The sequence below is a fragment of the Eptatretus burgeri genome, chromosome 2, assembly GCF_056783735.1.
Source record: "Eptatretus burgeri isolate ZD-2024b chromosome 2, Ebu_testis_v1, whole genome shotgun sequence".
Classification (NCBI taxonomy): domain Eukaryota; kingdom Metazoa; phylum Chordata; class Myxini; order Myxiniformes; family Myxinidae; genus Eptatretus; species Eptatretus burgeri.
The window spans coordinates 30,769,069-30,795,023 of record NC_140962.1 but is presented as its reverse complement, the minus strand read 5'-3'; the positions used below and the strand labels follow the sequence as shown (position 1 = coordinate 30,795,023).

The 25,955-nt window shown below is 44.9% G+C and overlaps 1 protein-coding gene across 4 annotated transcripts in view; it reads right to left on the bottom strand.

Annotated features, from left to right (window-relative positions):
- LOC147031726 (uncharacterized) overlaps positions 1-23,684 on the bottom strand; it is a 38,175-nt gene extending 14,491 nt beyond the window's left edge. The window contains exons 1-4 of one of the 4 annotated variants that reach the window (XR_015050832.1): positions 23,057-23,684; positions 16,604-16,698; positions 9,400-9,556; positions 964-1,160 (exon numbers count right to left, since the gene is read on the bottom strand). Coding sequence is in view for 1 of the 4 variants with exons in the window: in XM_085852753.1 (XP_085708879.1) it covers positions 16,604-16,698; positions 23,057-23,459 (498 nt within the window). In the remaining 3 variants the exon portion in view is untranslated. The remainder of the gene's footprint in view (positions 1-963; positions 1,161-9,399; positions 9,557-16,603; positions 16,699-23,056) is intronic. The other 3 variants (XR_015050836.1, XR_015050835.1, XM_085852753.1) reach the window with 3 other exon arrangements.
- Between the last annotated feature and the right edge of the window lie 2,271 nt (positions 23,685-25,955).

Below are 25,955 nucleotides of genomic sequence, written 5' to 3'. Positions count from 1 at the left end.
TCATCAGCCATTCGCTGACGTAATTACATCTGTCGTCGACAGACCGTCACCGCCGAGAGGCATAATGCCACTCCTCGGAAACAGCGTCTGCAATATAAAACCCTCTTCTGCACATGCTAACTTCCTCAGAAGGTGAATTTGACACAAAAAATGTAACAAGAAACATTGTATTTAAAGTAAAGATTTATTTAAAAAAAATATTATTTCTGTTAACGTCTGAGCGTATTTTGACGTTTCTCCTCTGAAACCGCTGGCAGGAATGTGCTCATTTCCCATATACTGGGGTTTCTTAATGTGACGAAGATGATGCACTAAATTTCTAAGCTGGAATTGGATGACAACATGGATTCAACAAGATTTTCAACCCATCGACAGCCGCATTTATTCCCGTTCAGCCGCCATCGTTGAACTGCTGTCCGTTAAGTGCTGCCGTCTATCCAAAAAATATGAACTCAAGTAAGGGAGTACTCATTGCATCAAACACTGATCATAAACACAACTGATAACAAATAGTATAGCTCAGAACATCAGCAATGGTTGTCATGTTTTAAAAATCAGTGCGGAAGGAGGGGAACAATGAGCGCCAGAGCTCTGCCAACATGATGTACCCGATTGGCTCTTTCCCGGACTGAACACGCCCTCTTAGACTTTCAATTTGTGTCTGAAATCCAACGTACATATTAAAAACACCCGAAAATAAGTTGCAATAGGCCAACGTCCAGATAACATCAAAGGCTATAATCTGAAGGTAGGGGGAACCAGGGAACGGGTATGAGGTCATCCCTTCATTGCCCGGATTCTCTTCTTTTCTTTGTTCTTCGAAAGTGCGGTGTCCGACAATAGATTCTGTACCTGGAATGCGTGCGTGTTAACTGTTCAAATTAAAGAGGTGTTCGATTGTCAGATGCACCCAAACAACTGCCGCTCATTACATTAATTGTCAATATCAACCGCCATCTTTACCTGTGTTGTGTCTTGCGTGTGTGATCTTCAAATTAAAGCGTCCAAGCGGTGTTCGATCGTCGGATGTGCGCCAAGAAGTGCCATTCATTGAAATTTGCATTCTGATTCTCGGTCACCCTCCACTGCTCCTGTTCAGTCTAGGGCTCGGCCTATATCATGTTAAACTTTCCCCATCAGACGCCAACCTTCCAGTCACACTGCAGAGGATGCAATTTCCAGTCAGACTCACATACTCGATGACCATAAACAAATGCCAGGGCCAAACATTTGAGAAACTCGGAATATACCTCCCAGCCCGTGTTCTGCCATGGCCAACTATATGTTGCATTTTCACGTGCAAGAGGTTACTCCTATATATCTATCAAAGTGGCCAATAATTCCTCACAAGGACTATTCAGCAACAAGACACTCACCCAAAATGTCATCTACAGGGAGGTTTTTAGAAAACTAAGGACAGGTAACCATAGTGCATCACATCCTGAATGACACCCTCCCCAGCTTCCCATAACATCAACGATTATGCCTCATCCACCTTTTGCCACCCATTCAACTCCGTGTGAAGCACGGGTATATGCTAGTATATATTGTTACGAATTTGGGAATTCGATTGCACACAACATACAGGTTCCTTTCGTCAGCTATGTCGATAAGTGCTTGTTCCCTAGATAGCTTACCTTTCATTGTTTAAATGTTCAGAAATCGATTAGATGCGCTGCGGATCGATTTGAAAGTTAGGGAACGAACAATGGAGACATCCCTCCACCTCTTCTGCAAAGAGGAAGAACCCTGCCATCCCGTGACTCATGATGTCAACAACTCCCTCCCACCCGTGGTTGAGCGGGGGGATGGATCACGAGTCACGCCGGGCGTGGAGGAGGTGGGGGGGGGCGGAGAAGGATAAGAGTAAATCTTTTTCTTTTGTTCAGGGGCAGAGTTGGAGGGGCAGAGTTGGAGAAGGAGTTGAGAGTAGTCGATCAGCAGACCGTCGGGTCCTGCTTGGCTTGGTTTAGGGTTGAGGTCTTCGGAAGCTTTTTGCTTCAGCTGGCTCAGTGAGCTTCGGCTGAGGCCTGGCTCGGGAGGAGGCTTTTTGGAGGCTCTTTGCTTTGACGGTTCCGTGAGTTTCGGCTTCTGCTTGGCTCGGGAGAGCTTTGTGCTTCAAGCTGCCCTGTTTGGAAGGAAGATAAGCCGGTCGCTCGGCTCGAGCTGCGAGTGGTGGCTTCTTCTTCTTGGTTCGTGGAGATCTTTGTTCTCCATTTTGGTTCCGGGCTTGGTGCGACTCATAGACCTCTTCGTGGAGGTGCTTCCTCGGGGAAGCGACGCATCGACAGGAACGTTTGGCGCCTCGTCTCACCAGCATGTGTTGAGAAGCGCGGGAGGTCGTTCCTCGGGGAAGCGACGCATCGACGGGAAGGTTCGGCTCCTCGTCTCACCAGCACGTGTTGAGAAGCGTGGGAGGTGGTTCCTCGGGGAAGCGAGGCTTCGACGGGAAGGATCGGCGCCTCGTCTCACCAGCACGTGTTGAGAAGCGTGGGAGGATTTGCGGGAGCTCGGGAAGGATCGCAGCTCGGCGATTGGATCCAGCTCGCTCTCGCGGGAGCCCGGGTCCGAACAACTTGAATACCACACGAGGTGGAGAGGTTCGAGATATGTTCTGGGTTTCAGCTCACCTGTCCTCCGAGCTGGAGCCCGTTATTAAAGGCCTCTGCCACCATTTCTTGGGTGTGTTGTGTGTGTGTGTGGAGAGACTGTATATCTCCCAAGCTGAGAATAGCCATTTGTTAGCAGAATTACATTTAAAAAATCAAAAGTAAAAGAAAGAGCCAAAAGCATTCATTATAGAGTACTCTTAACAGCTGCAGTTCTTGGCTGTGTAAAAAGCCAAAGCATGTAGTCTCTTTCTTTGTGACACAGCTGAGCAACTGGCTTTTTATTGCCCTTGTAAAACCTTGAGCCAAGAGAAGCCCGATCGTAAATCAACCTTGAGCCAAGGAAGCTTGGTCATAAACAAGCCTCGAGCCGAAGGAAGCTCGATCGTAAATCAGTGCCATTTGACATAGCACAACAGCTGCTGCCACTTTCCAAAGAGTGGAATAAGGAAAGGAAGGTAAAGGCTCTTAAAAAGTAAGCCGTCTTCCTGACTCCCTGGTCGGATAATGACCAAACCAGATGGCTTTTAGAGCCCAAAGGGAGGAAATCAGCATCAGGCTTTTACCCCTTGGAAGAAATTGATATTTTGGGAAACAAAGTCTCAATAGAAAACAGTGATGGGAGCTAGGCCAATCTTGAAACCAGATGGTCCCACAAGGAGCAGGACAAATTGTATATAAGGCAAGCCAGAGTGCCAAGCTAGCAGAGTTAGATTGAGCTGGACTACTGTGGGTATTCTGTGTCTCTCTATATCTATCCAGGTATACATGTTTGGTGTGAATTAAAGCTCTTCTCTACCAAGACCATACGTGTGGACAGCGCTCGATCTCAATCAGCACGCTACCGTGGTCTCAACATTTGGCGTAGTCGGCAGGATAAGACGGACCAAGGAGGAAAGCGAGAGTGCCCTGGTGAGCCAAAGGAGGACAGAAGCCGGCCGGCTGAAAGATAAGGTAAGAAGAACTGCCTCTTTTCTCGCACCAGGGCATACAAGTTCGCTGCTTTTTGTGATCTGTCCTTATCTTAAAAGAACAAGGGGGAGAAGGAGCTTTTTTACACATCAAAAGGGGGTACCCCTGGGAAGGTTAAGGGTCCATTGCGAGGTTGAGGGAAACCCAGGAAGGGGCAACCCAAGAACACCTCGGGGACAGGGTCCAAACGGGAGATTCAGTTGGGAGATTGAGGGTGCGGGAGGTGTGCCAGGGAGTGTGAGGGTCCGTGGAAAGGTGAAAGACGCCCGACCCAGCCCAAGATCACCCCCAGGCGGGAAACACTGTTCCGACCCAAGAAATACTCAAGGAAGGACCAAGGGAAATGGGGAATAAGTTTGTGAAACCAAAGTCGGATAAAAATGCACCGCCCACGAATACCGTGGCGGGAATGATGTATGAAAAATATGGAGTTAAGTCATGTACTCAATTGGCATTGTGGTATAAGTGGACAAAACAGGACGCACACCTAACAAATCCCGAGATGGGGTTCCTTAAGAGCAGAAATTATGGATAACTTGTCATGCCGATTAGAACAACGGACAAGTGATAAGTTGGAACTAGAGCCAGACCTTGAAGCTTGCAAATTATGGGAGGAAGAGGTCCTCCAAGTAAGTGAAGTGGCTAGAAATTTGGTAAAGCGGAAACTGTTGGAATTAGAAACACAGGTTAAAGGATTGCCACAACAAGGGATTGAGATTACTCCCGCCCCTGTAACTGCCTCTGAAATGGTGGTACAAGGGCGGGAAGCTCAGGGAAGTAATGCAAGTAATCCATCTGCATATGTTAATAACACACCAAGTTTGTATCCGAACCTGGAAGGTACGGGGTTGATGGCCACAGCCTCTGCTTTCCCAGTTCAAGAGGTAACTCTGGAGGTGCCAGGATTACTGCCAGCTCAGTCAGTGTACCGGCCGTTTAAAGAAAGCGAATTAAGATCAATGAAGGAAAGAGTGTTAGATCTGGGAAGAAATGCAGGAGCAATAAAGGAATTAATATCGCAGTGGGTTGAGGCACACCGCTGCACGCATAACGACATTGGGGTGTTATGTCAAGCCGTATTGTCTCCATATGTGTGGAAGAAAGCTCGGGAAGGTGCTGAATGGACAGTGGACGAACCAGCAGAATGCACCGACGCAGATCGGCAAAATAAGCGACGGCGCCTGTATGGTGAGATTGAAACAGCGTTGCGACCGCCAGCACTAGATTGGGATAAGATTTATGAAACAAAGCAACGTCAAGGGGAACAGGCATCTGAATTCATGGATAGATTAATGCAGGCACTCTTACAATATGGGGGTTTTCAAGTTGAGGGAGATATACCGCAGCGAACACTGACAAACTTCGTAATGGAAGGGCTCAGGCCTCAAATTAGGAAGCAATTAAAGTATGTAATGTTAGGTTGGCAGGGCAAAGAGGCAGGTGAGATTTGTATAGCGGCTGATCAATGTTTGGACCGAGCGGAAGAAAGGGAGAACGCAAAGACGAAAATTAAAGACGAAGTGTTGCAGATGGTGTTGTTCGACAAAGCAGCAGAAAAAAGAAATAAGGATTGGAGAAAGTGGGAACTGGAGGAAGATGACACAGACTCGGAAGAGGATGCGGCCAGACAATGTGGACGGCTAAGGAGAGTTCTGCAAAGACCCCCACCAGCAGCACAGGACGAACGGCCCAAGAGAGGGAGTGGAAGAAACAAAAATTGGACACAAGCGCCACCACAGACCCGCTCAAGAACTGCAGCAGGCCAAGGGCAGGTACAACCAACAGCGCCGCAAGTATGTTTCCAGTGCGGACAACCTGGACATTGGAAAAGGGTTTGCCCCCAAAGAAGACGATCGGGGTTCCAGCAGGAAGGAGGATCAAACGAACCGCAGGATGGTAGGTCATATTGACAGACCGTGGGTGGCCTCGTGGTGCAAGGAGCGATGCTGACATTAACACCAACAGAAGAGCCGACCTACATTCTGGATGTCTCAGGTAAGAAACTTTCCTTTTTAGTTGACACAGGAGCCACTCACTCTACTATTGCAGCCAAAGAGCTGCCAGGGGTTGAAAAATCCAATGCTAATGTACAAGTAGTAGGGTTAGGGGGCAAGATACAGACATTAAGTGCAACGACACAATTACCAGTAAGATGTGGACCTTTGCAGGAAAAACACGCTTTCCTTCTCACAACCACTACACCGGTGAATCTATTCGGCAGAGACTTGTTGTGCAAGTTGGGATGTACAATAGCATGCACAAACAAAGGGTTTTTGTCGATATTCCCCGGGATAAAACACATTCAGCAATGATGATTTTGATGACACCGCACCCAGTTGCCTATTGGTGGAGGCTGCCAAGACAGCCGATTAGTGATGTTTTGATATGTTTAAATGCAATCTTAGCCGAAAGTAAGGAAATGCAAATGTGGCTAGACAATGCACAAGTAATGACACACACCTACTATGATCCCCCACATTGTACAATCTATTATGATGCGAATGGAAATGATGTTGAATTTGCGGAGAAAATTGCTCTGCGTCTGGAAACACACAATGATTTACTGATTTGCCGTTTGATGATTGGTAAGGAAGGTGTTGCAATGGAGGTTAAGCTCACGGAAACCCAAAGGCAATTGATAAAATACCCGTCGGGAGCGACCTCGCATGTGACAATAACTACGGCAAGGGGGTATCACCCGAAGGACTTGGGTTTTATGGTTTATCGCCTGCAGGAGGCAGTAGTGACCTGCACAACAGTGTTGCATTGGCAAGTGCATAAGCTAGCGAATGATGAAGGGTGGATTTGTGATTTTCAGGAACAGATGTTACGAGGATTGGTGGAGGAGGTTAATCTACCACCTAAGCGCGAGATGATGATGGAAATGGCAAATGAAACGGGAAAAAAAGAAAGTTTGATAGAAAAAGTCCCACAAGAACTGTGGACCCGACATGACAATGATGTGGGCCGTATCATTGGGGCAACGCCCCCCAGTGGTTAAACTCAAATCTGGAATCCCTTGGCCGAATGTGCGTCAATACCCTCTCCGGAAAGAGGCTGAGGCCGGGATAGCACCAGTAATTGAATCCTTGAGGGAACAAGGTATAATTGTCGGAGTTTCAAGCCCATGTAACATGCCTATACTGCCAGTGAAAAAGCCACAGAAGAATAAGTGGAGATTTGTTCAGGACTTACGGGAAGTAAATGAGGTGATTCAAAGTATCCACCCCGTGGTACCAAGTGCAGAGGGGTTGATAACGTCTATACCTGCAAGCTCCACCCATTTTACTGTCATTGATTTATGTTCTGCATTTTTCTCCGTGCCCATTGATAAGGAATCGCAGTTTTTGTTTGCCTTCACATACAAGGACCGTCAATATACATGGACGGTGTTGCCACAAGGGTTTGCTGATAGTCCCACATTGTTTTCACGTGCTTTGCATAAAGATTTGGAAGATATTGTCCTCGAGGGTAAATCAGTGCTGCTACAATATGTGGATGACTTGCTAATTTGCTCCCCCAACAAAGCAGCGTGTGAAACAGATACGCTGCAGCTGCTACATGCATTGGCAAGAAAAGGCCACAAGGTAAATAAGGAGAAGCTGCAATTAGTGCAGGAAAGGGTTAAGTATCTGGGGCACCACATTTCACACGGAAAGAGGAACTTGGACAAGGAGAGGATAACTTCAATTGCGGAAGTGCTCCGCCCTCGCACAAAGAAAGCGATGATGCGATTCCTAGGTATGGAAACCTACTGTAGACAGTGGGTCATCGATTATGCAATCCTGACTAAGGAACTGTATGTTGTCGTGGGCAAAAACCAGCCCAACATAATCGAGTGGACTGAGAAGATGGGGGAATGTTTTACCCAACTAAAAACAGCACTCTCAACGGCGCCAGCCTTGGGCCTACCAGACTATGATAAACCATTTTTTCTTTATTCTCACGAAACTAAAGGATTTGCGCAGGCTGTGCTGACACAATCCCACGGCGACCGCCAGCGACCAATTGCATATTTCAGCCGAAGGCTGGAGCCAGTCGAATGCGGCCTACCCCTTTGTTTGCAAGCAGTGGCCGCAGCCAGCTACGCAGTTCAGCGCACGGCAGAGATCGTAATGGGTCACCCTCTTACTCTAAAGGTACCTCACTGCATTGCGGCTTTATTAACCCAAAAGAAAACACAACATTTAACCAACACGCGCCTGATGCAGTATGAGACGACTCTCCTACACCAGCCGAACCTGCAGGTTGAGAGATGCAACGTTCTTAATCCTGCTTCTTTGCTGCCAACGGAAGAAGACGGCGATCCTCACGATTGCACAGAGGCAATACAAGAAGTATCCACCGTGCGCCCGGATCTAAAGGATCAACCCTTAGAACACCCGGACCTCACCTTGTTTGTCGATGGTTTGGCCTATCGAGGCCAAGAGGGCTCGGGGCATGCAGGATACGCCGTGTGCACTGACAGTGAAGTTATTGAAGCGATACGCCTGCCTTCACATTTTTCTGCAAAGCAGGCAGAGTTGTGTGCCCTTATAAAGGCATGTGAATTATCTGCCGATATCTCGGTAAATATATACACTGACTCTAATTATGCTTTTGGTGTAGTACATGACAAAGGTGCGATATGGAAAATGCGAGGGTTTCTCACCTCTGCTGGAACACCCATAAAAAATGGTGAGTTAGTTTCTGAGCTGTTAAAAAGTATTTCGGCGCCAGCGGAAGTTGCGGTTATTAAATGCCGCGCACACCAGAAACTGACTACGGATATAGACAAAGGAAATGACAAGGCGGATAAAGCTGCAAAGGAGGCGGCTGGCCTGCCTATCCCATCGGTAATGCCAGCGCGACTAGCAATGGAACAAATTAAGCTGCATCAGTATAGCTTGCCAGATATTATTGCAATTCAAACTGCAGCATCGCTAAATGATCGTAACAAATGGCAAGTTGCAGGAGGAACAGTGGATGAAGACGGACTATGGTCAAACAAAGGGAAGGTCATAGCGCCTACTGAGATCCTACCATGGCTTGCACGCATGGCCCATCTGAATGAACGTGTATGCAAGAGGGGGACTGTGAGACAGTTACAAGAATCCTGGTATGCACCAGGAATTGGGAAAATAGCAGAAGGGGTTTGTAAAAGCTGCCAGGTATGTCAACAGCATAACCAACAGAAAGAGGGAAAAACAAGAGTGCTGGGAGCCCACCCAGCCCCTTGGGGACCGTTCGTGCACCTACAAATGGATTTCATAAAAATGCCTCCATCATGTGGGTTCAGCAATGTTTTGGTAGTGGTAGACATGTTCACCAAGTGGGTAGAGGCATACGCATGTGCAAAGGCTGATGCCGCTACCGTGGTAAAGCACCTGCTAAAAAACTTTTTCTGCCGATTTGGCATCCCTTATAAGGTGTCCCACGATCGGGGGGACACTTCACGGGGGAAGTGACACAGGCAGCATGTAAAGCACTGGGAATTAAACAAGCATTTCATTGTGTTTACCACCCACATTCAGCAGGTGCTGTAGAACGGCAGAACGGAATCTAAAGAACAAATTGGCAAAAATAATAACGGAAACGGGGTTGAAATGGCCAGATGCATTACCCTTGGCACTAATGAGCATGCGATCAACAGTAAACCGGAAAACAGGGTTATCCCCTCATGAAATACTAATGGGAAGGCCGATGCGGCTGCCCGTGACTGCCCCCACAAACATGGATAAGCTGAATATTACAATGATGGACGAGAACTTGCTGACATTTTTTAAACAGCTCTGCAGGATCGCAAGGGCGATACACACAAGGGTAAAAGAGGCCCTACCCGAACCAGTGGACGAGCAGTACCACGCCTTCCAGCCAGGAGACTACGAACTGATAAAACACTTCACAAGGAAAACAGCCTTGGAACCTCGGTGGAAAGGACCATTTCAGGTACTGCTGACCACTCCGACTGCGGTAAAGTGCGAAGGTAAGACAGCCTGGATACACGCCACACATTGTAAGCTTGCAATACCAGCAGAGACAGGGACAACATGAACAACACCTATCTCACCACGACCACGATTCTTTGTGCACTAGTTTGCATATGGGTAATTCGCAATGCCGACTGTAAACGTGATTATGAAGGAATCACTAATAATGTGAGAACTACAATAATGGGAAAAGGGAGTAAGGGATTAGATCAGGGAGACTTAAGGGGTGGTAAAAGAAAGAGACGAGGAATAACCCTACATAAAGAATTGACCGACCATCCACTGAACACCTACTTGGCACTATCCCTACATTACGCTCGGACAATGAACAAAAGGGAATGTTGGGTATGCTCCCACCTCCCACACTCCTCAAAACATGGATTACCCTTGTATGCAGTTCCACTCCAGGGGGAGGACATGTGTGGGTACTTAGTCCGTAGGCAAGATAGGCCAATTTTAACTAAAGTAGAGAAGACACCAGCATCAGTGAAAGAAAGAATAGCGGAAATAAGGAGTAACTGGGAAGAGGGGGGATACAATTGTACGAGCTTTGAGCATTGGTATTACCCTAAGTACAGAACTATTGAACGGAGAGTCGCGATACAGGGCCCGGCGAGAGCAATAAAAATAACAAAGTTTTACGGATTGAAGAAGGGGGAAGGATTAGAAAAGTACCCTCCACATTTTCAACTCATGCACAAACAAGTTGGACTAATTTGCCTCGTTGGAAGACAGGGCAGCGGACCCTACTTAGGAGAATCAACATGCCAACATTATGCTAGACATGGTAATGAGGCGGTCACCACTGAAGGACGAATAAATGGGACAACCATACCTGTAAATATAGAAGAAAATAACTTCGTCGAACCACAGGCACCCCTGAATGGTACATATTTTGTGTGTGGATATAAGGCGTACTCATGGCTACCGGTGGGATGGACAGGGTCGTGCTATTTGGGATTTGTACTACCCCGGATTCGGATCACTGACCAATTGCCATTTATGCCACAGGCCAGATCGTAAAGAGCCATTTCAGAAGTTGAGGTTTTTTATGATTGCATTCCCTTTTTATGGAGCTGGCAAAAGTGCAAGGGAAATTATTAATTTGGCAGCATCATTGGAGAAACTGGCTAACACCACTAGCGAAGGATTTCACAAAACAAGTGCCGAGCTGGTAGCTATACGGACAACCGTTATGCAAAACCGTATCGCCCTGGATATGCTGCTGGCAGAAAAGGGAGGGACTTGTTCGGTCATAGGGGCAGAGTGCTGCACATACATCCCAGATAATTCAGAAGAAATGGACAATTTGGCCAACAAAATAAAGGCCGAAGGTACAAAATATCATAATTTTAACAAGGGATGGTCAATGGGATCTTGGTTGATGGGAATATTTGGCAGCTGGGGAGCCTGGATAATCCATTGGTTGTTCATTGGGCTCATGATCTTCATAGCTGTGATCGTTGTCATCACTTGTATTAAAAGTCTAATCAGGGAGTGCGTGAGACGATGTTCCTCCGCAGCAAAGAAGACAACAAAAACGAAGACGGACCTGGGAAGGCCTGCTGTGATTGCCGTGGTCGAGCCACTGGCAGCACCTCCACCGTCTCTACCCTCCCCGATAATTCGCTTCTCTCTCTCTCCCCAACCCATAGAACCTGAAATATACTGTGAACATAATGGGACTGTTGACCCACTGCTCAATCTCACATTGGATGAGTGCCTCGAATTGTTTGCGCCAATGGAGGGCAAGGGAAGAAATACTATATAACCACTGCCTTGTTGGCAAATACTCTGGAATTTTGTACTTTCTTATTTTACTCTGGGATTTTGTACTCTCTTATTTTACTCTGGGATTTTGTACTTTCCTATTTTACTCTGGAATTTTGTACTCTGGCTTGCAGTTAACCAAATATATTCTTACTTGTTGTTCATAAAGAACAATAGTTAGCCAAAATATTCTTACTTGTTCATAACGAACCCATGTTAGTTAAATATATACATATATGTCCTTTTGTGCATAAAGTAACTTTGTGAGAGCCGCTTTTGGAAAGAAACTTTGCTTCCTCAGGACCTATGCCTAAGTCATAATCGTTGAAACGTATCCACTGTTCTACAGAGGGGTGGGGTGTTGGTGGGCCGGTTAGAGGGGTGGAGAGGGGGCTTTTCTATAAGGTTAGAAGGTGCAGGAGGAGCTTCCGTGACGTCATGGGCCACTTAGAGCTGACCATAAGAGTGGACCACCTGTAGAAAAGAATCCTGCCTGCCGTCCTACCGGTCCATGGATGCTCCATCTCTCAAATTTATTATGTAACTGTTTGTTTCTTTTACACAAATGTTCCAAAGTAACAAGAGGAGCGATTGTGGAGAGATTGTATATCTCCCAAGCTGAGAATAGCCATTTGCTAGCAGAATTACATTCAAAAAATCAAAAGTAAAAGAAAGAGCCAAAAGCATTCATTATAGAGTACTCTTAACAGCTGCAGTTCTTGGCTGTGTTAAAAGCCAAAGCATGTAGTCTCTTTCTTTGTGACACAGCTGAGCAACTGGCTTTTTATTGCCCTTGTGAAACCTTGAGCCAAGAGAAGCCCGATCGTAAATCAACCTTGAGCCAAGGAAGCTCGGTCATAAACAAGCCTCAAGCCGAAGGAAGCTCGATCGTAAATCAGTGCCATTTGACACAGCAAAACAGCTGCTTCCACTTTCCAAATAGTGGAATAAGGAAAGGAAGGTAAACGCTCTTAAAAAGTAAGCCGTTTTCCTGACTCCCTGGCCAGATAATGACCAAACAAGATGGCTTTTAGAGCCCAAAGGGAGGAAATCAGCACCAGGCTTTTACCCCTTGGAGGAAATTGATCTTTTGAAAAACAAAGTCTCAATAGAAAACAGTGATGGGAGCTGGGCCAATCTTGAAACCAGATGGTCCCACAAGGGGCAGGACAAATTGTATATAAGGCAAGCCAGAGTGCCAAGCTGGCAGAGTTAGATTGAGCTGGACTACTGTGGGTATTCTGTGTATCTCTATATCTCTCCAGGTATACATGTTTGGTGTGAATTAAAGCTCTTCTCTACCAAGACCATACGTGTGGACAGCGCTCGATCTCAATCAGCACGCTACCATGGTCTCAACATGCATACGTGTTTTCGTGGACCCGTCTAATAAGTAGGAACTGCTGTTAAGTGCAAGTGACTGTACATAATAAGTAGACGGTTGTAGTTCTTTTGTCGTGCTTTTGTTGCTTGTATAATTACTTACGTGTTTTGCCTTGTTTAATTGCATACGTGTTTTATTATAATAAATGTCCTTGTGTGAATGTAAACCTGTTCATTGCGTCCATTCCCTCATTGAACTGCCCCATCTTGCACTCGGAATATAGTTGGTTTTTAAATAGCCGATAAATAGAATCGGGTCCGGCGAGGTCTGGCGATAACAGCCGCTCGGTTATCCCAGAACGGAACGGACCGCTTAAGCGGTTCGTGTCCAAGCAGGCCTTCGCCGAGGTACGGTCCCTCGGTAGGTTACCCACGCGGGTACTTCAGTATATCGATATTCGGCGATTGACCCTATTTCGCGCGGGTAGAATACGGACTGGGCCGTGGTGGGATTAAAAGCCCACCCGTGACTGGTTTCTGGCGTTGTTCCAGAAAGTCACAACTGGATTGTACGTTCGGTGGGCGAAGCGACCGCTATTGGTTAGACGCGGTCATTCGCACACCGACGGGCGGGAAATCTACAACTATATATATATATATATATATATATATATATATATATATATATATATATATATATATATATATATATATATATATATATATATATATATATATATATATATATATATTAATAAACAATGCATATTTTCAGCATGCATGCACTGTTAAGTATGTAGAGAAATTTAAGACAGTGTTACGAATTTGGAATTCAATTGCACACAACATACAGGTTCCCTTAATCAGCTATGTCGATAAGTGCATGTTCCCGAGATAGCTCACTTTCCATTGTTTAAATGTTTTGAAATCGATTAGATGCGCTGCGGATCGATTTAATAGTAATGGAGCGAACAATGGAGACGTCCCTCCCCCTCTTCTGCGAAGAGGAAGAAGAATCCTGCCATCCCGTGACGTCAACAACTCCCTCCCACCCGTGGTTGAGCGGGGGTGGATCACGAGGGCATGAGTCACGCCGGGTGCAGGGGAGGGGGTGCAAAGGATAAAGAGGACATCTTTTCTTTGTTCAAAAAGAGTTCGTGGGAGTCCCGTGGTAAAGTTCATGAAGAGTCCCAGGGGGAGTCCCGTGGTAGAGCTGAGTTAGTGTGCTGAGTCCCGTGGGAGGAGTAAGCTTTTTTGCTTCGGAGAGAGCAGTCGTTCAGCAGGCCATCGGGTCCTGCTTGGCTTGCTTGGCTTGAGGCCTTCGGAAGCTTTTTGCTTCGGCTGGCTCAGTGAGCTTCGGCTGCTGCTTTGTTTTGGAAGGAACTTGAGCCAGTTCTTCGGCTCGAGCTGCGAGAGGAGGCTTCTTCCTCTTCTTTCTCTTCCTCTTGGTTCGTGAAGCTTTACGTTCTCCATTTTGTTTCCCGGCTTGGTGTGACGCATCGGCCTCTTCTTGGAGTTAGATCCTCGGGGAAGCGACGATCGACAGGAAGGATCGGCGCCTCGTCTCACCGGCACGTGTTGAGAAGCGCGGGAGGATTCGCGGGAGCTCGGGAAGGATCGCGGCGATTGGATCCAGCTCGCTCTCGCTGGAGCGCGGGTCCGGACAAGTTGAAGATCACACGAGGTGGAAAGGTTCCAGTCAAGCTCTGAGTTTCAGCTTACCTGTCCTCCGAGCTGGAGCTTGTGATTAAAGGCCTCAGCCACCGTTTCGTGTGTGTGTGTGTGTGTGTGCGCGCGCGCGTGCGTACGTGCGCGTGCGTACGTGTGTCCGTGGGCCCGTCTAATAAGTAGGAACTGCTGTTAAGTGTAAATGACTGTGCATAATAAGTGGACGGTTGTAGTTCTTTTGTCGTGCTTTTGTTGCTTGTATAATTGCATACGTGTTTTGCCTTATTTAATTGCATACGTGTTTCATTATAATAAATGTCCTTGTGTGAATGTAAACCTGCTCGTTGCGTCCATTCCCTCATTGACTGAACATTCCGTGTGTTGGGAGTTAGAAAGCCGTTGGTTTGCCGTAATAGGGGGACATTTGGACCGACGGTTCTCGGTGATTACACCGCTCGGAATCGCGCACGGACAAGCTCGCCTCGGAGGTTTATTCCGTACGAGATCCGTCGAGGGTGGAATACCGCGGTAGTTGGATCACGTGGGTATTTAGGTACATTGAAGATTGGCAATCGACCCTACCCCACGTGATCTGCCGATTGGCGTATTTCGGTTCTTGTACTGGCCATGCAATAGGAAACAAATGTTTTTTTGTTTTTTTTGGCTTAACCTCCTTCCACCTTCGGTGGAGGAGGTAATTAGCATGGACAGACATATGTATGTACGGACGGACAACCTGAAAACAATGCCTCCGGTGACTTCATCAGTGGAGGCAATACAAAGTCACAGAAAGAGAGTCAGAGAGACAGAGAGAGACAGAGACAGAGACAGAGACAGAGACAGAGACAGAGAGAGAGAGATACAGAGAGAGAGGAGGGTGAGAGAGAGATAGAAAGAGAAATATAATGGCATGTATTTCTTCGTTTGCTTTCAAAACCTTTAAAAAAATGCACCACCAGAGCAGCAAAATAAGCTCGGGGATCAACACACGTGTATTGTCACACAAATGACCACTTCGGAATTACTGTAAGTTAATGACTCACGAAAGATTTGAAAGTTACGAGATCTGACTGCTAATCTGATAGATGTCACACATCACTCAGTAAGAATTGTGAGGTACATTCAACATGCTACATCGTTCATCATATTGTGTTTCATACAAGTTTGAAGTCATCCGTTATTCCGAATTAAACACCATCCATAATGGCTTTCTCCATAGATCAACAAAACACTGCTTTTGAGTTAAATTAATTTCCAGTCATGAGCTGGAGATCATTTCTGGTAAGTTTTGGGGTGTGGATTATACATATAAACTGGTATTTCTTGAGAATTTTAGCAGAAAAGTTCCCTAAAAGCAGATTATACACAGGTGATTATGGTATTTATGCTTGTGTCCATTATTGTCGTTGGTGTTCCATTTTCCCATGCCATGCACAGGCACATGAAGAGGTCTCAGATGACCTTTAAATTATTGTCTATTTATTGCTGCATTTGCTTTCGCTCCTGAAAATAAGGCAGTTCAGTAAAACTAACAATCAGATTTGTTCAATTGTGAAAATGCAACGTGAGGAAAATAAATCTTTTCCACACTGTCTTGAAAGTTTAAAGGCTTAGTCGATGGAATTCAAAATTAAAAAAAATGAAGACTGTGTCAAATGTATTTGGGTTTATCTTTTTCATCCTTTTCTACTTACAATTGTTATGCTATGTTCGTGCAACTTCAAAACAAAATGTCGACGACTATGGGGTGCTTTGAACCCAAAGAAGAGGACATGCAATCACAAAAACGAGGCTGTTGATAATAGAACCTCTTTCACGAGTTCAACATTTAAAAATAAATTTTTTTATTTAAATTTTTTTAAACATGAATTAAGGCTGGGAGTAGTGCTACCACACACATGCATAGACAACATTGGACTGTCAGACGAGACAAACGCAGCCACTGAGCTTGGAGGCAATGTCGTCACTTTTCGGGGCACTCTGGATATCAGCGACATCACAACAATGGCACCGCATTTGCTCCCCGCACTCACTGGGGAATTACCTCATACTCATGATGCCAACCTATGGGATGGTCCATGCGCTTAACATCTTAAATGCTGAACGTCAAGCAAGGAAGCAACGCGTACCATTTTTGAAGACTTTGGTGTGACACAGCCTGAGAGTGAACCAACGACCAACCAGAATCAGAGCGAATGCGCTAACCATTACACCCACCGATTCTGATGTAAAATTGAACAGTAAAAAAATATATACTTTTTGTTTTTTTCTTAAGAAGAGGAAGTAAAATACCTTGTATGCCCTCTTGTTCACAAGTTCAATATAAGCGAAGCCACGGAGTTTCCCAGTCTCTTTGTTCGTCATCAACCGCACCGTTTTCACTTTGGCTGCGGTGATAAGGGGCATCGCAAATTAGAACATCGAAGCCGTTCACAGTGCAAATATATGACCGTGAGCAAGCATCGTGCACTGTTATGACACCGCTGTTTGTGCATCAAAACAAATTCAAATCGGTACATTTTCTGTGAGTTAGCATTTAATAGTTATCATTATATCACCTAATAATGAAATGGTTAAATGCACAGGTTAAATAATTCAGATGACTTGTGGGCATTCCCTCCCTAGGGGTGGGAGTACCCTTCTCGGTCCACTACTCCATATCACAATATATAGGAAGATTAGTTGTAATACCGACTACCACTAAAGGTGGTGCTATTTCCGCCGTGTCAATTTTGGAGTTTTGGTGACTTTCACATCTGTTTGCTCCATTATAGTGAAAGACTAGCAGAAGCCCATGGTAAAAATACCACGATACAAAGAGACAAACCAGAGTTGGTGTCAAAGTCACCCAATGCTCGCCTGTTTATACATTTATCGTTTTTAAAAGACTCGTCTAATGATTAATATTTTTTTATAAAGCATTGCGGTGAAGTCTGATCCAAATAATTTCTAAGCAATATATGTATTTGTATATTGCAATCAGTAACAAGAGTGCAAGTGAGCACAACATACGCCCGAACAAGAAGGTATATACAGAATTGTGCTCCTACGTGGAAAACAGCATCTTGGTTGCCATGGCAACCACTTTCGATGACGAACGTATGTCGCGACACACCGTCTCCACAGTCTGTGCCTATGTACCAAATATGAAATGTGAAAGTTGAAAACTTTGAGAGTACGGACAGGGACGGATGGAAAACAGCATCCTGGTTGCCATGGCAACCACTTTAGATGACGAACGTATGCCACGACACACCGTCTCCACAGTCTGTACCGCTGAGGTTGTTTGCATTGATCAAATTCTCCCGAAGAGTACTTCGTTGAATTGGGAATTGATTTTTATCCCGCCCCCCGGAGGGAGGGAGCGGGATATTGTAATCGTCCGGTTTGTTTGTCTGTCTGTCTGTTAGCAACTTTACGGAAAAACGGCTTTAGCAAACACTATCAAATTTAATCCACAGGTGGGCAATGAACCTTGGACGACCCCATTAGCTTTTGGGTCCAATTGGATCAAAGGTCAAGGTCACAAAAAGATCAAAATCGTTTTTTGCTCATAACCTCGTCAAAAATGATCTGATTTACTTCAAACCAAGCTTATAGTGAACCTTATTCTATTTGTCACTTATAATCCTACCCCTTCCTATAATTAAAAATGCATATTTGTGAAGATTGGTAGGGTCCGAAGCTTTGGGGGTCATGGTCATCGGTCAAAATTACAAATTTGCCATTTCAACTAAAACATGGTTACGAAAATACAACTTTACGGGAAAACGGCTGGCTCAAACACTGTCAAATTTTATTCACAGGTGGGCAATGAAAGTCTTGAGTCAAAATCGTTTTTCGATCAGAACGTTTTCATTTATTTGCTATTTAATATTTGTGTTGAGCAAATAATAACGTTTGCTTTCAATGGGCGGGATTTGTTGTGCCTGGCACCACTTGTTTAATAATTTTTCCATCGCCCGATTTGAACGAAACTTGATACTGCACACCGCAGGTGAATGGGTGAGTAAGGTGGCACGAAAAAATTTGTGCTATCGTGTACCGTTTTTGGCTGTATTTCTGGAACATGCATACATACATACATGCTGTTGTGGTTGACGAAATTCACAAACCACCATTCAGGTCCCTTAGGTGAGATATCTCTGTAAGTATATGTGTAGTTAGGCCCAAACCCGTTGTTTCGAGGGAATAAATGTCATTCATGCGGGCTGCGACCCTTTTAGATAGCCGTTTTTCTTTTACTATCTTTATTTTGGACCAGCCGCCATTACTACAACCACCAACCACGTCTCAACAGCCATCAAACAACAACCACCAACCACAACGCCGCTTCACAACAACAGCCACGACCTTTACCGTCACAACTCGCCACCATCGCATCACCACCATTCTTGCGCCACTTGTGGGCACCGATACTGGACTCGTGCAGGGCGCGCACCGAGCAGCGTGTTCAGAAACATCACAGACTTTCCGAAGAAAACGGATCAAAAACGACTCACGCCCACTTCTGTTCCGTCCTATCGGAGAGCGTGGGGCGATTTGGCCCCGCCTCCAGGGCGTTGGAGTGAGGTCGCTATATGCAAATTCATGGATCAAAAAGCATTCACGCCCACTTTTCGTCGGTCCAATGGGGAGCCAGTTAGAGGTGAAGGGTCGGAGGTAAAGGGTCAAGGTGGGGGAGCGAGGCCACGGGGGATATAAACGGCCGCGCTCGCCAAACAGTTCAGTTCGGAGGGGAGAGTTGGAGTTCGCGGTTGGGAGTTGTTGGTGGAGCTGGGAAGAAGTGGTAGTAGTCGGAGAGAAGAGGACGGAGCTGTGGAGAGGTGGCGGCGGCGAAGGCGATCGAGGGGGTGCTCGCGTCGGAGTCGGGGAGCGGCGGAGGGAGAGGTCGGCGGCGCGACCGAGGTCGAGGTGGAGACGCTCGTCGCGGGACCCGAGACAGGGTGATATCCTCCTCCCCCCCCCGAGCATCAACAACCCCCTCCTGTTTCCCCCCGCGCTGAGATAGTGCGACAAGGGGGCCCCTTTCCCACCCCCTACCAGACACTGTCCGCGAGGCCCGCGGAGTTGAGGAGCCACCGCCACTTTGCGTCTCATCATCAGACGGGTAGGCCCGACACGGTCTCGGCCCCAGGCCGCCTACCCCCCTCATCCTGGAGGGTGGTTCTTTTTCTTTTGCTTTGGGTATCTGTGTTGTCGCGCCGTCTGTGAAGTAAAATTGTATAAGTGTTGCCGTGTGCTCGGTAGTCGGATAGCTCTGCATTGTGTTTCTCTTTTATATTTGCTTTTTGTGTAATATTGTGTTTCTTCTTCTTTTACATGTGCTTTTGGTGTAATTGTATATGTGTGCTTCCCGTTCATCGCGAAATAAATGTGAATTATGTTGAACTGTTTTCCCGCTTCGCTTCGTCTTTTCTTTCATTGAATCTCCATCTTGCTTCACGTAAAGGGTTGGTCGTGGGCTAAAACACCCGATAATTAATCGAACCGTCGAGGCCGACGAATAACACCGCTCGGTTATCCCGATAGTACGGAACGGGTCGCTTAAAGTGGCCCGTGTCCGAAGTCGACCTGCGGCGAGGTGCGATCGCCCGGTCTACCCTCCGTGTGGGTACTTAGGTAGGTCGAATTTGGCGAGCAACCCTATCCCACGCGGGGGCCGATTGGCACGATCGTGGTGAGACCGAAAGGTCCACCCGTGACTAGTTCCCGGCGTTAGTCCGAGAGGGTCACGACTGGATTGTCCGTCCGGTGGGCGACGTGCCGCGATTCGAGTTACGTCTCCGTTCGCACGCCGGCGGGCGCGAATCCGCAACAATACATACATACATACATACATACATACATACATACATGATGAGAGTTTTAGTAATATATAGATAGATAGTATACATAACTCTGCATCCCTAAACGTTTTAGCTTGCTATCACGAGCGAATGAGCAAAAATTCTTCTTCCTCTTTCGGCTGCTCCCGTTAGGGGTCGCCACAGCGGATCATCCGTATGATCCGCATCGTGATTTGGCACATGTTTTACGCCGGATGCCCTTCCTGACGCAACCCTGGTTGCCTCTTACGACACAGGGATATGGTACACCTATTTTAACCGGGGTAAACACCGGCCCAGTATACTGGTACTCATTTCGCCGACCTCGGAAGGATGACAGGCTGAGTCAACCCCCTGGTGTATTAATTCAGTGGCCCAATGGGGCTTGAACTCAGGACCTCTTGGATCCCAAGCCGCTGCCCTAACCACTGCGCCAACACCAGGCATCGAATGAGCAAAAATTAGGGGGGTTAAAAAGTGAAGCCGAGGCTACCGAGTATTAGCTTATGCAGCCCGAGGTACATCACTGAACATGATTGGTCCAGTGCTGTCACGTGCCTACCACAGAAGAGATCACCACCACCTCTGCTACCCGTCCATGGGACGGGTAGTCTACTAGTCATGTTGACCTGCTGCATATAAATGTTTTTGTGTGTGGTTATCATGTTAACCTGCTGTATATAAATATTATAGTGTGTGGTTATCATATTAATCTGCTGTATATAAATATTATCATGTGTGGTTATCATATTAATCTGCTGTATATAAATATTATTGTGTGTGGTTATCATATTAATCTGCTGTAGATAAATATTATCATGTGTGGTTATCATGTTAACCTGCTGTATATAAATATTATCGCAGTGGTTATCATATTAATCTGCTGTATATAAATATTATCATGTGTGGTTATCATATTAAACTGCTGTATATAAATATTATCGTGTGTGGTTACCATATTAATCTGCTGTATATAAATATTATCGTGTGTGGTTATCATATTAATCTGCTGTATATAAATATTATCATGTGTGGTTATCATATTGATCTGCTGTATATAAATATTATCGTGTGTGGTTATCATGTTAACCTGTTGTATATAAATGTTACCGTGTGTGGTTATCATGTTAACCTGCTGTATATAAATATTACCGTGTGGTTATCATGTTAACCTGTTGTATATAAATGTTACCATGTGTGGTTATAATGTTAACCTGCTGTATATAAATGTTATCGTGTGTGGTTATCATGTTAACCTGCTGTATATAAATGTTATCGTGTTAACCTGCTGTATATAAATGTTTCCGTGTGTGGTTATCATGTTAACCTGCTGTATATAAATGTTACAGTGTGTGGTTATCATATTAATCTGCTGTATATAAATATTATCATGTGTGGTTATCATATTGTTCTGCTGTATATAAATATTATCGTGTGTGGTTATCATGTTAACCTGCTGTATATAAATGTTACAGTGTGTGGTTATCATATTAATCTGCTGTATATAAATATTATCATGTGTGGTTATCATATTGATCTGCTGTATATAAATATTATCGTGTGGTTATCATGTTAACCTGCTGTATATAAATGTTATCGTGTTAACCTGCTGTATATAAATGTTACCGTGTGTGGTTATCATGTTAACCTGCTGTATATAAATATTATCATGTGTGGTTATCATATTGATCTGCTGTATATAAATATTATCGTGTGGTTATCATGTTAACCTGCTGTATATAAATGTTATCGTGTTAACCTGCTGTATATAAATGTTACCGTGTGTGGTTATCATATTAATCTGCTGTATATAAATATCATGTGTGGTTATCATATTGATCTGCTGTATATAAATGTTATCGTGTGTGGTTATCATGTTAACCTGCTGTATATAAATGTTATCGTGTTAACCTGCTGTATATAAATGTTTCCGTGTGTGGTTATCATGTTAACCTGCTGTATATAAATGTTACCGTGTGTGGTTATCATATTAATCTGCTGTATATAAATATTATCATGTGTGGTTATCATATTAATCTGCTGTATATAAATATTATCGTGTGTGGTTATCATGTTAACCTGCTGTATATAAATGTTACAGTGTGTGGTTATCATATTAATCTGCTGTATATAAATATTATCATGTGTGGTTATCATATTGATCTGCTGTATATAAATATTATCGTGTGTGGTTATCATGTTAACCTGCTGTATATAAATATTACCATGTGTGGTTATCATATTAATCTGCTGTATATAAATATTGTGTGGTTATCATATTGATCTGCTGTATATAAATATTATCGTGTGTGGTTATGTTAACCTGCTGTATACAAATGTTACCGTGTGGTTATCATGTTAACCTGCTGTATATAAATATTATCGTGTGTGGTTATCATGTTAACCTGCTGTATATAAATGTTACCGTGTGGTTATCATGTTAACCTGCTGTATATAAATATTATCGTGTGTGGTTATCATGTTAACCTGCTGTATATAAATATTACCATGTGTGGTTATCATATTAATCTGCTGTATATAAATATTATGTGTGGTTATCATATTGATCTGCTGTATATAAATATTATCGTGTGTGGTTATGTTAACCTGCTGTATACAAATGTTACCGTGTGGTTATCATGTTAACCTGCTGTATATAAATATTATCGTGTGTGGTTATCATGTTAACCTGCTGTATATAAATGTTACCGTGTGGTTATCATGTTAACTTGCTGTATATAAATGTTACCGTGTGTGGTTATCATGTTAACCTGTTGTATATAAATGCCATTAAAAGGTCCAAAAGTTATTGCATCAGAACTTTCCTCCTTTGTTGCTCGATGTGCAGTTTCGTGTTCCTGTAACATGGTAACCTTCTACATTGCACGGTGAACGGGCCGTGCGTGAGTTAACCCACCCAAAGGGCCGAAATGGGCCACGATTTGCTTCTTCGTCACGTCAAACGGCAGGTTTCCCACGAAGAGCACGAACACTTCGGAAGTTTTCCTTTTGGATCCCGAGGAATCCCGAACTCGTTCCAACTTGCTTCCACGAGCACGAAGAGCGGCCTTTTTTAATGGTGCCTGTGCCGATCCAGAAGACGTCTTTGATCGACGAGTCGTCTTGCTTTTACGGGGTAGAAATGCCCCCCCATCCAATTGTCTTTCCCACTCATCCGTTTTCTTCCCGAGTTTCGACTTTTCTGGAACATTCGAGACGGTTTTTTCAGGAAGACCCTTAGCTCGAACGAACCCACGGTCGGACAACTCCGACCCTCCTTTCCGACCCTTCTTCCCCGAAGCCGAAGATTTTGGGCCCATCGCGGAAATCTGGCGAATCACGGGCCTCACAACGACGTTTCCAGCGGACAACACGCCAGTTACTCAAAATCCTGGTCTACCCTCGACTCTGCATCGAGATGTTTACTTCCCGTATACTGTACACAATCATAAGATTGTTATTCAAAGTACAAACTGTACCCGACGCTTCACCACGCCAACAGCCTGAGAGCAACCATGCTGATCACGTGACTTTCAAATCATGTGACATCGATAAGCATTTACGTTGGAAAAAAACAAAAAACAACAAAGAAATTAACTTCATATTGCGTCACCACATGTTAATTTAGAGAAAAACAACGGGATATGATGTTTATTTCCTTCTTTGTTGCGTTTTCCTTGTTCTCAGATCTACAGCGACCTATATATAGCCCTCGGTTTTTTCGTTTGTGATGACGCGGGTTCGGTGGACAGTGCTGACCTCTCTGCTAATTGGATAGGAGGGGACGCTCATTTTTTGAAGCCATTATCCGCCATGTTTGTACACCCATGAGCGCATTATCCGCCATGTTTGTACACCCATGAGAGCATGCATGCTGGGTCGATCGGAAAGTAGCTTACACGCGTGTACACACACACACACACATACACGCACACACACACACACACACACACACACACACACACACACACACACACACACACACACACACACACACACACACACACACACACAAACACACCGTCCATTTGGAGTAGATAAGGGTCTCAGGGGTTTCACAGGACTTATATACAAACACACGCACATGAATGTCGTAAATAAATCGTTTCCCGAAAACAATGCATCATGGCTGCTCGTGTTCCTCTCATATAATCATATTTGGCACCCTGTACATTTGTTTCACGGAAAATTGGTTTATCTTTCGGACAGGTGAACAGAGTTGCCAAGCAAATCCAGCGATACGGGTAATATTTGGAAATGTATCGCCGTCCTGAATGATCCTTCTCCGAATGACTTTCCGACGGACGACGATGACCGTGTCCACAAATGATGGAATTTTGACGGATGGGAATACAATATGCAATTGAACGAAAGCGAAACAAATATACTTCTTCTCTATCGCTTGCAGTACAGTGCACTACACCACAGAGTACAGACAGTGCAAAGGTGGACAATTTCCAAAGATCACTTATGGTACCAAATCTCATTGACTGATGACATGAATGACTGAAGAAACTGTTGATCTCATGACATTGGGTTTCACTCGCTGGCCAGAACAGCCTCTCTCATGCTCAGTCCGTGATTGAGTACGTGATCAACGATGGTTGCTCGTATCTCTTTTTATAACTCCAGCCCCATTTCTCTCTCTCCCACCACAGAGTTCACCTGTGGCCCCTCGTATTCATGATTCAGGTCCGACACAGGGTCGGATTTAGACATGTGGTGGCCCCTGGACAGCCTTGAGAAGTGGAGGCCCACCCTACCTTAGAATACTAAAAAGGTGACAAGACCTATTTACAGTCATCCATAAAGTATATTTTTTTCAAGAACAAAGAATCTGAATAAAACTTTTCATCTATAAACATCATGATCAATCTATATACATGTAAAAATCTAGTTCCTATGTTTCAAGTATAAAGAATCTGAATAAGCTAGCACATGATCAATCTATAAGATTATAAGAATCGAGTTCATATGTTTCAAGCATAAAGAATTTGAATAAGCAAGCAGGCACATATTTACAGGGTGTTCCAAAAAAATATACAACTTTTCATCTGCAAAGAGGATGGTCATAACTTATATTTTAAAAAAAGATATATGGCTGGATAGAAAGCTGAAAGGTTGAAGTTTATTGTACCAATGTCAAAATTGCCACCAAAATTTAAATTTTGGTATAGAATCGTAGTTTTCTTTTAGACCACATGTGCGACGTAGGCTCCATGTTGTCCGATCACTGCCTGCAAACGCGTTGTCATGTTCTCCATCACTTTGGGAAACGTTTCCTGAGGAATGTTCTGGATTTTTCAGTGGATGTTTTTCTTCAGCTGATCAAGAGTCTGAGGCCTAGGGTTTCCAAAGATCCTGTCCTTGAGATACCCCCACAACAAGAAGTCTGGAGGAGTAAGGTCAGGGGAATACGGTGGCCACTCAATGTCTTCGTAGAGGTAGATAAAGCGGCCCTCAAAATGTTGGTTGAGAAAACGCCTTGTTTCCCTGGCTGTATGGGGCGGTGCCCCATCCTGCTGGAACCACTGGGTTCTCATCTGGATCAGGTTGTTTCTCCTACGGGCCTGAGTACGTAGCTCAGGCAGATAGAAGTCCTGAATCATTTTGCGATAGTTCCTCTGGTTTACCGTGCAAGTGCGTCCCTGGTCATCTTCAAAGAAGTATGGACCAATTATCCCATACCAACCAACCGCCACCCACATGGTGACTTTGAGAACAGATCGAGGCACCAGTTCAGTTGATGCATTATCAGGATTTTCAGTTCCCCAGTACCGAAAGTTTTGCTTGTTTACCTCCCCGGACAAGTGAGC